Source organism: Photinus pyralis, unplaced genomic scaffold (genome assembly GCF_008802855.1).
Source record: "Photinus pyralis isolate 1611_PpyrPB1 unplaced genomic scaffold, Ppyr1.3 Ppyr1.4_LG5, whole genome shotgun sequence".
Lineage (NCBI taxonomy): Eukaryota > Metazoa > Arthropoda > Insecta > Coleoptera > Lampyridae > Photinus > Photinus pyralis.
The window spans coordinates 1,493,532-1,510,408 of record NW_022170596.1 but is presented as its reverse complement, the minus strand read 5'-3'; the positions used below and the strand labels follow the sequence as shown (position 1 = coordinate 1,510,408).

General features: G+C 36.3%; 1 protein-coding gene across 1 annotated transcript; it reads left to right on the top strand.

Moving 5' to 3' along the window:
• Positions 1-571: 571 nt before the first annotated feature.
• Positions 572-1,127, top strand: LOC116171421 (cytochrome b5-like). The gene has a single exon (XM_031488258.1). The coding sequence runs from the start codon at positions 641-643 to the stop codon at positions 1,031-1,033; it is 393 nt and encodes a 130-aa protein (XP_031344118.1). The 5' UTR covers positions 572-640; the 3' UTR covers positions 1,034-1,127.
• The last annotated feature ends 15,750 nt before the right edge of the window (positions 1,128-16,877 follow it).

Here is a 16,877-nt window from a genome sequence, read left to right as displayed (position 1 = left end):
AGAGTCTGGCGATGTATGAGTTAGAGCTTAAAAACTAGAAATCCTTTAATTTAGACATATGTAAACAGAGACTGTAGCTCTAAATGAAGATCAAATAAGTTTTAATGAACAGAAAATAGACAATTATTGAAGTGCATGGATATTACAATCACAAATAGAACGTGCATGAAAATAGTTTATTTGGTGGTGACAATGTTCGAAGTGAGTACTCACCGAGCGAAAGTAGTAGCGCAGATATAAATTAAATTATTACCTACCCTTGTATCATGTTGCATTTTAATTAATTTGAATGCAGGCAAAAACGTGTCTTCTACTTTTGTTATCGGTGGTCTCGATTGGATTTTGAACTAAACTGAACCATAAATTTTGTTGGAATTCTTGTGCGCCAATTAATGTACCTAATAATAAGAAAATTTGTTTTCCTTGCTTGATACACGCTATGATCTAACTAACGCACACCAATAGCAGCATTCAATATTTTTTTTACCATAGTTTTATTAATATGTTTTTTCAGTTAACTACCACAAAGATAAGATAAAAATTTGTTATGAAATTATTTCAGTCAGTTACCATTACGCTAACGTGTAGACCGTTTGGTAAAGTGCGTTCCAGCGTGTAACCGTCACAATTCCTATTAATAATGGTGCGATTAATTACAAGGAAGGAAGTCGAAAAGCATAAGAACGGATGGATTATTATACACAATAGTGTTTACGATATGTCGAAGTTTATACCCGAACATCCAGGTGGTGAAGAGGTTTTATTGGAACTAGAGGGATTCGACGCAACCGAGGGTTTTGAAGACGCCGGCCACACGCCGGACGCCAGAGGCATATTAGCTAAGCTTAAGGTTGGTGAATTGGAGAAAACGGAGCACACGGAATTCGAAGCTAAGACAGAAGATTGGTTAGTTTATACTCCAGATCCCAAAGAAGAAGAGCCACCTGCATCTGAAAATTCGCTCACCGTTCCCATTATAATCGGACTAGTGGCAATATTGATATGTTTCTTTTACTACTACTACTTCGTCTAAGTATTTAAATTTGTTTATATCCTACATAAGCAATTCGCAGTTATTGTAAAATTTTACTTACAAGATCTCCTTGAATAGATGACATTCACGCAGATTACTTACTCTTCCACTATGCATTTCATCAAGTAATCGCCAGATTGAAAGGCAACTATCAGCAGTTTGTGACATTAAGCTGTAGATTGGTAAGTAAAAGTGGTACGCTCTTTTGGGGTGCCCTTGGTTTCTTGGTAAGTTCTTCAAAGTAGGTACAAAAATTGCATTATTTGAGAGAGATGCCTTCGGTTTCTGTTAAATTTATTAAGGGCAATGGAATTTAAATAAGAAAATTGGATCGAACCTTAATATAACTGAAAACCAATTCGAAGTAGTGATTTTTTGGAACCGGAGCTGTTCTTATCGCTCAACGGAACAGAAATTTCGAAAACCCGAATCTCTTTTTTTTCACTTAGTAAAATATACGCTGCACGAATAGGCTTTGTGCACCTGCATTGCTATAGGTAGTTAAAAATAAATGGAAATTTTGCATTGTGCGATATGATGCAACTCCTAAAATATCAAATTTAGTATTGATGTTCTTTGGTATTCATGGTAAACAGTTCCAAACATGGCAGATTATTTGTCATTACATCGTTCCATATTAACTAATGGCCAATCGACAAAGCTGAATAGTTCGGTATCATTCAGGATGCAATGATGTTCATCTTCAATTAAATCTCTAAATTACAAACACGACCTTTTGGGAAATTTTATTTTAGATTAACAGAATTCCTGCTATCTTTCCTGAACCTTGACCTATAGTTGGACTTGCAACAAATAATGTTTCTCAACTTTTGGTCCCTTACAAATATCTTGACAAACGTTTCTGCCGTAGTTCGGTCATAATTTAAAAATGTCTGTTCTTTATTATCAACTGTTACAATCGTACTGATGAAATGACAAGTACACATGTCCGTTTAATCGTATGATGACCCATACTATTCCACATGTGTGAAAAATATGCGATTGTAACTATTGTTAAGTTGACTTTTGCAGGGGAACGTAATACCATAATATTATACTATGATAATGGTTGTGATCACCGAACTCTCTTTGCGGTAAATAGGAGGAAAGCAAATTCTCATTCTTCTCAGTTCAAGAATCGACACTATTGACAGTGTTTCCATTATATTCTCAGTTCAATCTCTGTCGCGCTTTATTTCCACGGGGTTAAGCTTCTTATAGTGTTTTTATTCAATGATAATACGCATGCCCGCGCTACTTCATTATAGCGTTCCATGGGTTAATTTGGTAGTCATTTTATATAAATAAAACGTCAGAAAACAATGTGTTTCTGCACAATTACTTGACCAAAACCACGATAATGCATAAGAACATGCTAGCGAATTGAAAAGTTCCGTATCACTTTTATTAATGAGAAAATGACGACAGAGGAAGGCGAATTCCTGCCATTTGCCTCTGGTTAATCTTCCCATATTATAATTAAATTGGGCCTGGTTCTTGTTATGTAATTATATGTAATATGCGCCGGCTAGTTGTCGGTCAGTGATCCTCTTCTGGCCTCAAAACTGTAAAAGGATAAATAATAAGTCAATAATCTGTATTCAATTATGAAACGGTTCTTATTTTCTTTGAGGTACCTTTTTGCTGCAATAGAGTAATATGCAGTAGAACCTCACTAATCCAAACTAATTGGGACCAGAGGTTGATCAGATCTGAATTGTTCGGTATAACAAAAATAACAATAAAACCATATATTTTGAATTATATATTGAGATATAAAGAGTTACACATCGTAGAAACATGAATAAATTCCTTTGAAACAACAAAATAATGTTCTAAATGTAAATAGTACCACATCATAAATATCAAAACGCCAGTATGTGCGCACATTTTGGTGAGCGAATTGTACAGCGTTCGCACTTTTGTTCAGATTATCCCGAATTTAGTCCGATTAGCGAGGTAGAGGTTACATTTTTAGCGTGTTTCGGGTTAACGCAAATTCGGATTAACGAGGTGCGGATTAGCAAGGCACTACTGTATTATTAAATGTGAAGTTGAAGCGATACAATCCTGGAAAGTAAATGGTTAAATGACATTCATACGCAAAAGCACACTTCACATTGATAAAAAAATATTTTGTATTTATATATGAAATAAACACACTGTATAATGAATAACCATCAGGTGCTAAAAGAAAACTAGTTATATATAAACACTGCACAATAATAATAAATCGGACTGCAATACTTTACAAGGAAATGGCATCCAGAAAAACATCAATGCAAATTGCAAGTAGGTGGTTCACTTACTTTATCCTTACATTCCCATTCTCTGGCTGAAGAGGCTCGGTCAAGCATGAGCGGCCAGCTTCAAGTGAGGTTTGTCAGATTAGCGGTATACCTCCCGGGAATGATACTCGCGAGTCAGCCTTTAGATTTGCTTGGGAAATCTCGGTGCGACAGCGATCAAGATAAAACAGCCTCTTTCTACGCCTTTCGGCCTGTGTAGGTTCAAGTACATGCTGTTTGGGTTCAAAAACGCTCCTGCCATTTTCCAACGCCTAACAGAAAGTTTCTCTACTTGCCGATTGTTTTTTCTGGCACAGTTACCACAATAACTGATACTCCTAAAAACGCCTATTTTACATACATTAAAGTGACACACCATCTTATTTAGACGAAATGTTTTTAGTATGAGTGGAAAAAAAATTTCTGTATTTACACGTTAAATAATTGCAAAAGTAATTAATTTATTGTGAAAGATGCGCTGTAAAGCTAGACGTGTAAGGCCCTTTTAGTATTTTAAACAAAAGTTTTAATTTTATAAGCCTCGGAATGTAATACACAAGGATTTAACTTCGTGAATAACATGAAACTACTTTAATGAAGTTTTAGCTGTACCAAATCGTATTATGTGATATACTGCGGAGAACATAAAACATAGATTGTGTCATTGTTACCTAATTATAATCGTTAAACTGCATTTCACGGCTGGTCACTATAAATTATATCTTACTCTGTAATTTGTTGTACATACGATACGCCTCGCTGGTCCATACTGCTGATGTGAAGTGAGGGTTAGTCGAAAATACGTTTAATTTTAGAAGTGAGGTGTTTTAACTGGAAACTTGATTGTAACTGATATCATTACATTTTAATGGGCCAAGAGCGTTATGAAAGTTAATTTTTATGTAATTTCGTGTAGCATGTAAAATTCGATTTGATCTGCCATTTAATTTAATATCTATTAATTAGGACGCTAATAGAATTCTCCTTCGTGACACTAATGTAGTAAATGTTGGATGGCCATTCTTGGCATTTAATATTTCCAATGTATACAGGGTCCTGCAACAGTGGTTCGTCTTTCTTAGCTCATAGCTCGTAAAAAATATAAAACAGCCTTTTGAGCAAATGTCAACACATGTTACACGAAAGTTATCTTATTTTTACGATGTCAAAAATAACTAATTTAATAGAACACCCTGTATATTTTTAGTTGTTCCGATGTCATTTGTTGACCTTTACATTGAGACCCATCCGCGTTTTGATTGTTTGCCAATGTTGCGATCTTATTAATTGTTTTCCGAATAATTCCACATAAGCAAGCATTACTTTTATTACTAATCGTATCGACCTTGTTCTTGAAGTTATGAAATAAATTTGAGTACCAGTAAAAGTGTGAAGTTGAATCCGCTCGATTACGAAAGGAAATGTAAAGTGTCCCAGTGATTGATCAGGTTTGTGTTTCTCTCACTTATAACAGTAGGCAGAGTTGGCGCTGCGTTACAATAAACTCGCCGCATAAATGGCCAACTAGGTCAGGGCTGGAAGATAAAATAAAAGCTTGAGATCTTGCACAGTAGTAGTTCGTTCTGGGTCACTTCGTTACCAATTACCAACAAGGTTTCTCCCCGTATGAAATTGAGAAGATACGAAGTAATCAATTCATGTATCAAAAAATACTGGTATATTCGAAATATCAGATCGCAAAATAAAATTGTCTCCACAAGACAAATACAAAATATTCCCCCAAATATCCAAAGCTCTCCTGTAGCGATTCCGGCCCTGTAACAGAAAGAAAATCTACGCACCTAAACCATTGAATAAAAAATAAGAGGGGTACAGCGGTGAACTAATTACTGCCTTACAGGCCAATGCATATTACTTCTGACCGTAAGCCAAGATCGAAAACATATGCACTAGGTGTGGCAGTATGTAGAAGTATAACTACCTAATTGCCCAAGTGTCTAGATGGTCGGTGCAATCAATACAATAACTTTAAGGTGGTCGTTATCTCCTTGATAACATCGACATGGACACATGGGTATTGCGCACAGTTACATTATATCTTCGCACGGAAATACTCTAATAGTTTTAGCACCCTCGAGCTGGACTGGGATTGTTCAGCAGGAAATACCCGGGGGAAGGAAAACCCCTCTAAAAGTACTACGTCGGGGCAACCGTCAGATATCGGATATCTGAAAAGAAAATGCACCAAAATAACGAAGCGTTAGCAAAAATGGCCTTACTTACCACGTGTAAAAATTTCTATTCAAATCCTCAATCACGAGATAAGTGCAAACCCAAATTCGAAATCATAATTAAAGGTGAATCCTCCATATAAACCTCCATATAAAAATCATCCCGCTCCTAAAACAATACACCCCTTTAAATCCAAGTCAATCGATTCACTCACTCATATTTAAGATCCCCAAGAAAGCCTAATCCCTGGTACTTAGACGATAGACTGTACCGGAAAAAGGAAATTCCACAACAGAAGAAGAAAAAGAGGAAATGGACCGGGAAGAATCCCTTAGCCGATATTGTTGCTCATAGGTTAAATACCCAATTTTACAGCTGACCGCAAATGGTCCTAAGAATATGGGAGCCAATTTCGCAGAGTAATCTAGTGGCATCAGACAAAGTTTAATTTTTCCGCCAGACCAGATCCCCTAGCTCATAGTTGATATGCCTACGTGGTAAGTCATAATGTCGTTTGTTTCCGTCACGGGTGTCTTTAATGAGTGTAATGATTTGGTAGTTATTCTACGTCAATCGGCTCATTGTCGGTCAAATCAGTGTCGAAGCTATCTCCTCGAATACAAAATTATTTCCCAGAATTAGCACTATTATAGGGAGTACCATCAATAGTTTCGTTTTTGAGGCTCGAAGAGCACAGGCTATCCAAGCTAAATGAACGTCCCAATGTTTGTGATTGTTCTTAACGTAAGTGGCGATTAATTGTTTTACCACACGATCCACCCCCTCCGCAGGATCAGCCGGTGGGTGATAAAAAGGAGAAAACGGAACTTGTACACGGTAGCGTTCGCAAAGATCCAAGAAAAGTCGCATGCGCATTTGCACACCATTGTCACAAATAAGAAATCGTAGACCACCATATACAAGAAATATAGAATCCTCGAAAGATTTAACAAGAGTTTTGGCATTCGCCGTCCTTCCAGGAAAAAGAAGTACAAATTTACTCATAAAACCAATACCAAAAAATGAGTTCACCTTTGATACGTTGATCGCGGTAAAGGCCCAATAAAACTCAAGCTGATCATCTGCCACGATTCATAAATGTTCGTGTATAATGGATTGTCTAAAATCTGAAGGAACTAGAAGTTTCTCATAGTCATGAAATTGTAAGGCGGAATTTGTATGCTACTGCAGAGAAATTAGTAAAAGACCATTTAGAAACCAGTTAGGGCCCGAATGACGATGGTACAAAACCGGGTATCGAGGCTAACTCCACGTAGTGTTGAAAGCTATTACTCCGGGAATTAGATCGACTTTTCATCGAAAAAAGCTCGCAAAGTCCCATTCGGAATTTAGTTTTTAATCCTCCGCTCCTTCATTGCCCCAGGGCCGCCAGATCTTCGAATCCGACTCTGTTGACGTTATATAAACGTGTTTATTAAAATTTATTCGAGCAACGAAAACACTTCTACATGAAATGACAATCATACACAGATTGAAATGAATAGGTACCTGTATGTCCTTCCGATAACTTCAGCTTTCTGATAATACAGACACATGTGCATGTAACACAAAGGTATGGAAAACGCATTGTCTGGGCATAATTCAATTAACCGCGTGTACAGTAGATCTAGAAAAACGGCAGAGCATTCATTGGATTTGACCCATTTTCAATATGTTTGCTACATGTGGTATATAGGTCAAACTGTGCAAAGTTTGAACGGAATCGGCCGAAACGTTTGACAATTATCGTGTTCACGGACGGACAGACGGACACCATCGACTCCCCTATAAAACTTCAGTTTCAGTGCAGAGTTAGAGAACTTCTGCAATAGGTAACTATCTACTTACCACCTATTATTGCTGAAAAATAAATCGTTATTCAACGTCTTCTTCGCCACTAATTATAATTCTAATTGGGTATGGCCTTTAGTTCCTCTCAACATTGTGAGTATGATAAATAAATCACGTGTCTCTACCGATGTGTTAATTGAAATGGTTTTTCGGTTTTTAAGTAAGTAGAACACGAGATTTGCGTTAAAAGGATTGTGATTGAGTTTCCATTACCTTTTCAGAGCAATTTACCACATAATGGAGAATGCGATTTGCATTTCTCTGCACATGCCGAAAATAGATTACCAAAGTCGCGTGCTTGAAAACACAAACTCTAGCGCATTATCCCCTTACGAAAAAAAAACAGTTTATGTCCCTTTCCTTTAGATATAAAATAGCGAAGCATACGCTTGTTACTGTGACCGGTAAAATAACAAGCCCTTCCAAACTTTTGCCTACTTTATTTTTCGTTCACATTAACGAAGACGCAAGGATTGTGAGTGTAGTATCTACCTACGTGTATTGGAATAAATTAGGATAAACAGAAGTTGCGATAATAGGGGTTAGTGCAATCTCGCGCCTGGTAGGCGTTAAAAGGTTGTGTAAGGGTACGTCGCGTTAGTGTGTTGCCATTAGTAACTTCGATGACGGAAACATGATTAAGCAAAATCGCTTCATCGAGGAAAAAGTGGGACGTAAATGAAGTACTACAGCAAATTGGCAAGGTACGATTTATTATAGTTGTGCGAATCGGTGATCGATTGAAGCATCATCCAAATGTTCTCATCTCCAAAAAGCAGCAAATTTAAATTCTATACGTTTCATTCCGTTTTATGTAAATCTTTCCAACTGTAATAGATAAATAGGGGTAATTACGATGTAGCGCGTAGAAATATAATGTAACTCGGCTAATGAAAGCCTTTCCCTTAGTTTGTGTAATTTAATATAAACGTGCTGGGTTTCAATGAAAAGTAACTCTGTTTATTTAGGGGTAATATGGAAGATTATATTGATGTCATCCCTAAGACAACTACTATGGCTCAATTAATTTCCATCATGTTAGTATTTTTAAGTAGGTATGTGCAAGAATGATGGTATAGTCGAATGTAAATAAGTCAAATACAATACTGTCTACAATTATTTCCGATCATCGGGTAGTCTCTGATGCAAATTGCATTTTTTTTACATTTGAAGGGTTTCCGACGCTTCTTACCACATGCTTTAAGGAGATTTCAATGGTAGTTTTATCCTTGGCAAATTGCATGTTAAATAATTTTGTGCAATAATGCCCTATGTTAATTCATTTATTTCGATTAAACATACAATGGCAGGTAGGCAATAATATGAATGACCATTTATCCCTTCGCTATTTGGTTCACAAGGTACTTATACCATTGCTGGTTTATTTCTAAAATGAGTTAAATCAAAATCAAACAAATATTCAATAACTGAAAGAAAAACATACTGTGCAACTTGCTTTTCCTAAAATTATCTATTATTGCTGCGTAACTAGATTTGTATATCCGCTTTTCTCCATGAAGGGTTTCGTATCTTCGTTACTAAATGCGTTTTTGTATGGAGCGTTATCTAAAACGACTACCGACAGACCCTCTAACTTTTGTAGCAATTGCTGCTCGAACCAATATAAAAATGTTCTTGCTTCATTTAACCGTTATAATTGCTTTTACTTAGATCTGCACCACCAATAAACCAATTTTCCCAGCATGCGTAAAGTATAATGTAAAATGTACCTGTAGCAGCATTTCTATTACTCGGAACATACAGGGTGAACATTTTGTCTGGAACACTGAATATATCTTCAAATCAACATTTATTTTAAAGAAGCTTTTCATCGTATCCAAAATTGTAAAAAGTTTACTACCAATCTGGGTACTTAAAATTTGTAGTCAGTAGCGTACTTGTGCATGGGGAAGGGGGTCAAGGGGGCATATTTTTTTTAATATCAACTACTGGTTTTTACATATTCTTAAGGAGTACTTTTTTTGATATAGCAGCATACAAACCTTACATAATCAATATTCCACAGCAAAATTAAGTGGGAACTTCGCTCGAAATTCTGTGAAACATTACACGTCACGTAGTTCCGTACATTTGTTTGTTTATCATTACCTTCAGGTTATTTAGCCATTTTAAACGTTCGTTTTATTACATGCGGTGCCCATTTTCTCATTATCGAAAATATTACTCTTATCTTTGTATGAACATCAACTTTACGTTTGCTTAAAATCAACAATTTGCGTATAAAAAAACCTATGCTATGACGGACCTGGAAGAATAAATATAACATTTTGGTGTTTGATATTATCAGTAAAAACGAATTGATTGCCCGAAATAGTATTTCCTGTTATGTTCTGTTCAGCCGGAAGTTTCAGTTTCGAAACTTAAATCCTTTTTTTGGGATTTCTATTGGTGCGATATAAGTTTAGTGAAGTTTTCCCCTTCTTATTTTCCTTCCAACACTTCGCTGACGAATTTGCGGATATATTTGACAAATTTTAAGGCGGTTTTCGGTATGTAACAAACAATTACGCATTATCCTTGGCTTTGATTTACTTTGAATAATCTTTTTTTTTTCGACTTTTTACCTCTTACTTCTGGCTTACTCTTTCCTTCATTATTACGTCTACCTGATTGATGCTTTCTACATCGATATTCCTAAGTGGATTTTCTCAATATTGCGCAAGAAAAATTCATTTGTGAAGGTCCGCCGCCATCTTAACAAATCAAGAACGCTGAGTTTCCACATTACCGGCTACGAAAATTTTACTTCAATTCTACCAATGAAGTTTGTTGACATACACTTTGATATTTGTTCCTGAATTGTAATCGCGTAAAGTATACCAAAGGAGGTTAACGAGCTTGTAAATTGCCCCAATACAATTATTTTACTTACGCTACTTGCTTCGCTACGAAGAATATACAGTTCCACACCCCATTTTGTCGACGATCACTTTTGATACTCTGAGATTTATTGCTGTTGGTTTGATTACATTGTATTCTTCAGATTAGCTGTGATATTTGAGAGTTTAGCTTCCGTTACAAGTTTTTGAAGTTACCGAGGCTTTGTCCGAAGCCGATATTTACAAGTTTTAGTCACGTTATTTGTTTTACACCGAAGAATTTGCTCATACTAATTTATTTACATTGTAAATTGATTAGATCAATAGAAATTTAGTTATTTGTTCATCGTAAAGTACTTTTCTAGAATTTAACGTCACGTTTATGCCTTCATATTTGATACTTTATAAGAAACCCGTGGTTGATCAAAATTTTGCTTTTTCTAGTATAAAGTTATTTGAATTATTGATTCCTATAACCTATTGAGTATTAATTACAGTATTTATACACGATTGCGTCCGTGTCAGACGTTAGCATTGCCATTTCGCAATATTCTTTGAGCAGCACGATTCATTACCCCTATTATTTGTTTGTTGTGTTATTGTCCGTTACAGATTTCCAGAACGAGCTCTTTTGACCTCACAAGGTTGCGAACTAAAGTTCAAAGGTTTCGATGCCTTGATTAACGTTTGATTACATACTGGTTTTCGATACAATCGAAATTCAGTTAGTCGCCAAACAAATTCTAACGCCCTTACCTTACGGAAGTTTGGTCTTTTTTCTCTAAATCTGAAATGCTCTGGTTTAACTGAAGACAAATAAATACAAATGAAATGATTGAATATAAAATAAGGTCCTCCCAATTCCGCTTTGTCTTAACACTAAAAAAAATTGTTAAGTTTTCTACAAGTACGGCAAATGCAAACTCTATATCGTGGCCACGTTTACTCCTAATGTACCTCCATTTAAACTTCAATAACAATAAGAAAAATGGGAACTTGTAAACCAAAATACAACCAAACGAACGGAAATCATATAAAAAGTATAATCTCGTTTAAAATGGATATACAATTTCCAAAAGAACCCAATATGCTTTTAGATGTGTTCAAATGATGATTGTTAAATAAGATACACATTTGTTCCATGCAATCAGTTTGCACCGATCGATTTCTTTAAGACTGTCTCTTCAATAACAAATTTAATGTAATTTCTTAAAAAGCACCGATCATAATTTTTTATACAAATCAAAAAGATTACCTGACCCTTGTTTCCCTTGAGTACAAACGGTACGGCCCATGCTTATTTTAGTTCCCAAACGACAGATTTTTAACACGTTTATTTTTATTTACTATTCATTACCTGATAAATGATTCGTGGTATTGATTCTTGATAAATTTTCAGATCCGAAAACGTATCACGTGGTGCCCATACCTTTACTGGACTCTACGGTAAGTTGTAGTGATGGTATCAACTATACATGATAATTCGTGTTACGACATTGACGTATTTTTAGCGCATTTTTGCAAATTTATTTGTAAAAAGGTAGCTTTTAATCTCACTTTGGCTTGCTGACTGGCTGGCAGTAAATGCGGGCGCGTAGAAGAACGCTTGTAAAAAGACGATGGGTGTAAATGTACCTATCGAGGCGGTGTAATTTACAACTTTAGGGACGGGGCTACAAGATATGTGGTCGGCGACATCTGGGCGCCATCCCCGAGCATGTTATACTAACCAGGAGATTTTTAGTTATTTTCTATCTTCTTCTACAGTTTTTCTCCGATTGTTTTCAAATTGGTGTCGTCGGAAAGATCTTGTCAACGTGCACAATTCCTGCGTGGCGGAATTTTACCAATTTAACCATCTTTTGTACGGCGCGCTTTGAGGGCACCCAAAAGTTTCTTAGAGCTCGAATCGCGGTCTCTTTCTCGTGTAGCTCGAGCTATAAGAAGTACCCAAAAATGGAGTACTATTTTGTGCCTGGTTTTTAGCGAAATACATCAAAATGCGAATTGCGAGTGAACGGGACGTCGGAACTGTGTACCGATAAAGAGAATGTGGTAGCCCCCGATAAGATCTTATTAATGATGGAGTCAAAACATCAAACTGTAATTGCGGGTGAACGGGATGTGGAAGGTGGGTACCGACAAAGGGAATATGGTAACCGCCGACGAGATCATACTGATGGTGGAGTCAAAACTTCAAACGTGTATTGTGGGTGAATGGGACGCCGGAACTGGACACCGACAAAGGAAATATGGTTGCTCCCGACAAGATCCTACTGATGGTGGAGTCAAAACTTCAAACACGAATTGCGGGTGAACGGGACATCGGAAGTGGGTATGGACAAAGGGAAATGGTAGCCCCCGAGAAAATTTTACTGACGGTGGAGTTAAAACTTCAAACGTACGTGCATTCAGTCAACACTGTCTAATAAAACACTGATCTGCCACACATAAATGCGCTGAAGTCCCTTCGATCTCACACGAAGGGTTTGATCATTGTTGTATTATGAGATTTCTTAGTAATAAAAGAGAATAGTCTGTTTCGCGTTAAGTTCAGCGGTGCATCACGTGCCAAAAAGCAAAATTTGTGTATTTTGTTGTTCTTGCAGTAATCGCATAAGTGGAAGCCTCTCGATAAGGTTGTCCAAGTTACCTGTTAAACTTTCCTACCACCAAAAAAAAACACCATTACGTCTCTATTTATCAAAGATAATGGTGTTTAAATCGAGATTAAAGCGAAAGTAAAGAAGGGAAGTTATAAAAGCATCATAGGCTCGGTGTTTGTGTTCTTTCTGCGCCATTTGCGATTAATCGCAGTTGACCGGATTTTAAGGATTATTAACTTTAAGGTAATAGAATTTTCGTTAAAATTTAACTTGCTCCTATCGATCGCTTGTGCGTGGTATTTTATCGTTGACCCTGAGTGCCTATTTTTCTTCAGATTTATTGATTGATTTATGTCGAATACATTTGTTTTATCTGTAAATAATTTAGCTTTGTGTTTAATCGAGCCCAAATTACGACCTAGATAAGATTCTATACGTACTCAGAATTATGCCAGGAGTTAATTAAAAAGTTGTAAGTAATTCTCTGCAGTTGTAGGAGCGATCAAGGCTGCCGAGTTTCTCAAATTGATAAAATTAAAATCTTATCGAGATTTTTCGTAATATCACAAGCCGGGCTTGCCCTGGAAAATTTTATAGTGAACATTTCCATGTTAAATTTTCGTTGGGAACCCCTGTATGTATACTGTTATCAGCTTATCACACAAAACTAATTGTATTAACATTTACTACCTATAGCAAGTAGAAAATCGTACTGGGATTTAGAAGTAGTACAGTACTAGTGTAATCCCAATCAGAAAATCTATCAGAAAACTGCACGTATATTTAATTAGTCCTTAAGCAGTACTAAATGGTTCTGCTGTTTGTTTATATCGTGGTACATTTCTCTCAATTGCCTTAGTTTGAAATCATATAAGCACCTAAAGCCTAAACGTTGTTGGGAAATTTAGGCCTGTAAGTTCTCCCCCAGATCAGTTCGCCACTGCAATATTTGACAGGGATTATTTTCCCCCGAAGGACCAGTACATAGAACTCCCCTTTGAGGGCGCGAGCATATCTTCGGGGCGAGTATTTTGCGAAAAATGTCTCGAATCCCACGTATACAGAATACTGGTGTGACTAAATCTTTTAAGATTTATTATTTATTGTATCTTAATCGACTATTGCTTTCCGGCGGAATTTCTGCATTATCGCAATGTCGTATTGGGAAATCAATAATTCAATTAATTTCTACAAATGGGAAACACGTGAGAACCAGCCGCCGGCGATCATAAATATAGGTAGTAATAGGGAAAATTTTCGAATAAGTTATTACTCCCTTCGGTTTTCCGGTGCCAAGTTAAAGTCACTTAAAAAGATTTCTACGTTAACAACTCTCAGTTTTTGCATTAAAATTTATAAGGGCTTAATATTTTCGAAGCACTTATTGTAAGTGGATACATACATTTCTACGCTAATGGTTCCTGTTTAAAAAATGACGTTGCTTTAGGCGAGGAATTTCGTGAAAAGTTCCGTCCATTATACCTACTTACTAAGTAACTTTCCCGGCTAGCACAAGTTTCCCTGCAGTTTATTATTGTTGGGCTGTAATAACTGTACTTACGACGATTCTAATTTTTCTTACTATAGGCTTATCGTCTAAATCACTGTCAGCCATTAAGATTTTTACTAGAAGTTTGGTGACACGCTGAAAACTTTAATAAATCAAAACTGTCATTCTACTGACACAAAACAGTCCATCAGTTACACAAAGTAACCTAAAATAAATGAAACGGGTAGATAGATACCTTTATAAAAACTAGGGCAGTTTTGTTTTGGCACTTTCTTCGTACCGTTTTCCTCGAGTGCTAATGTAAGATTATAATGATTAATGTTCCTTCCTTTCAAAAAACATTATCAGAAATTGCATTTAAATTGTGTAGAAAGTACTTACACGGCTTAAAATATTTACTTTTAATTGCAACTAAACTGAAAATAGATAAAGTGCAGCAGGTACAACATACATACGTGCAGTGCACACGTGAAACGTTACAAATTTATCGTTGCAGTAAAACCTTTATTATGTAACTAGAAAGGCGGTCAGTTTTGTTGTCGGTGACAGAAACGCAAAGTTCACATTAGCATATAAAGATTTTATTTCTTCTGGAATACACTTTTCGTGTCCAACTAAAAATGGAGCTCATAAATTATCCTCGGTAAGCAATGAATGTCCTACGAAGGGCCTTCAGGCGGCTTATTACTACGGTATTTTCAAAGCTGGTAAATTAATGTCAATGCGATTGTTTCACGTAAGCTTTAGTATTATATTATACATGTCGGGGGCGAATTAAATTATAGTGCACCGAAAACATGCAAAAAACGGATTAATATTCATAAAATCTAACGTGCGAACTTTCAAGGAAAACTCACGACATTTACGCGTGCATCTTAATAATTCCATACCTCTTCCGATTGGCAAAACGGTATAAATGAAAGGGCGTACAAAATGATTGACCTTTTCGTAGATCAGTATCGGTTTTTAATAACAACGGCGCATTTTCCGAATCTAGTTCATGTACAGTTTTGTCGGAATAATGTCAGCCTATGACAAGAGCTACGATGTGCTAGAGAAATTTCAAATTTTGGAACCATTTCTGACAGGTGAAGGTGCCTATGGCTGCAATAAACATCCTTAACGGATAATAATTTGCATCCTTGTCTCTTTATTTGGACTTGAATGGAATTTATAATAAATGAGGGGTCTAATGACCATTGACTGATTTTATTTATCTTATGTAGTAATGGATTTAAGACGATCTTTTATCAAATTGGATGATGTGTGAATAGATTTGCGATTATTATATGGAAAACTAATGCGAATCGATTTTTGACATTTGCGTTTCAGATTAAATATGGGATTTGAGTTTAAAAGCGCGTAAAAGTTGCAAAAATAATTTGTATAAAATTGGCTATAAAATAATGGAACAAGGCTCTCCTGCTGAAACAGTTCGAGATATCGATCTGCAGTTTGGAGGACTTCAATGGGACATTTTGATGCAAAAAATTCGATATGGTGACCTTATGAGAACCTATAGTTTTTTTAAATCCAAATCAAAAGGAATTCCGTTGCCTTAATTCTAGCGTTATCTGTAATCGATGGTTTCCCTATAGTACACATCAATAATGCCTTTCTCGAAGAGATCGTCCCTTAAAACTGGACATTATTCAATAGAACCCGGATCTCTTGAAGGAATACTGCTGAAGTTTTTTGAATTTCTTCTTCCTGTGCAATTGATCGGGTGTTGAACCATCCACCTACTTTTATCGTCTGGTTTCAACCGACTTTTCACACTCGCAATATAATTTATTGCTAACACACGGCAAAATCGAAACTAATTTAATTCGTTTCTTGAAACTTTCGCTTTCAATGATTGAAACTGTCACTCTAAATTCCTGGTTTATTCGCCGGAAACGTCCGCTCGTGTTTTTATAATTTTTCGATAGTTCTAGATACTGAATTTATCTCATGGTGGTTTTACCGAAAATGTTAATTATTACTCAATCACTTCCGCTTCTAACCGCACTACATATTCGTTTCGTAATGTTTATTTACTAACAAAAATGAACTTCCGTCCTTTTACCTGACCTCCACTTAAACGCGAATTAAAATTAACGTGGTTTTCCTGCTGACGGCTTCCCGTTTAGAGCCCCAAAAACATCCATTCCATCTCTACCTTTCCAATTAAAAAAAATGCCTTCAAATGCCGGTAAAAGTTTCAATCGGTTAATCGTTAACCAATCTCTTAGTTCGAGCTCACGCTGCTCCATAACGTATCACTATGAGTAATTCTAATTTAGTTGTTCTGGTCACTCAAAAGCCATTAAGATTGCCTTATCTTCCATCGGACTGGTCCTGGTACCTTTTCCCAAGTAATTAACCGACCTATGACGCATCCGGTGACCACTAGAATAAACAAACGTCTCATAGAAAACAGCCCTGTATACTTCATAATATGCAACCCCTAAAACCGTGAAAATTTTTAATCCGCCTCGGGCATCGCATTTAAAATGACGAAGCGTAAGCCACTTCCGCTATAATCAGAACTTGTACAAAATGTTTTAGCTGCAA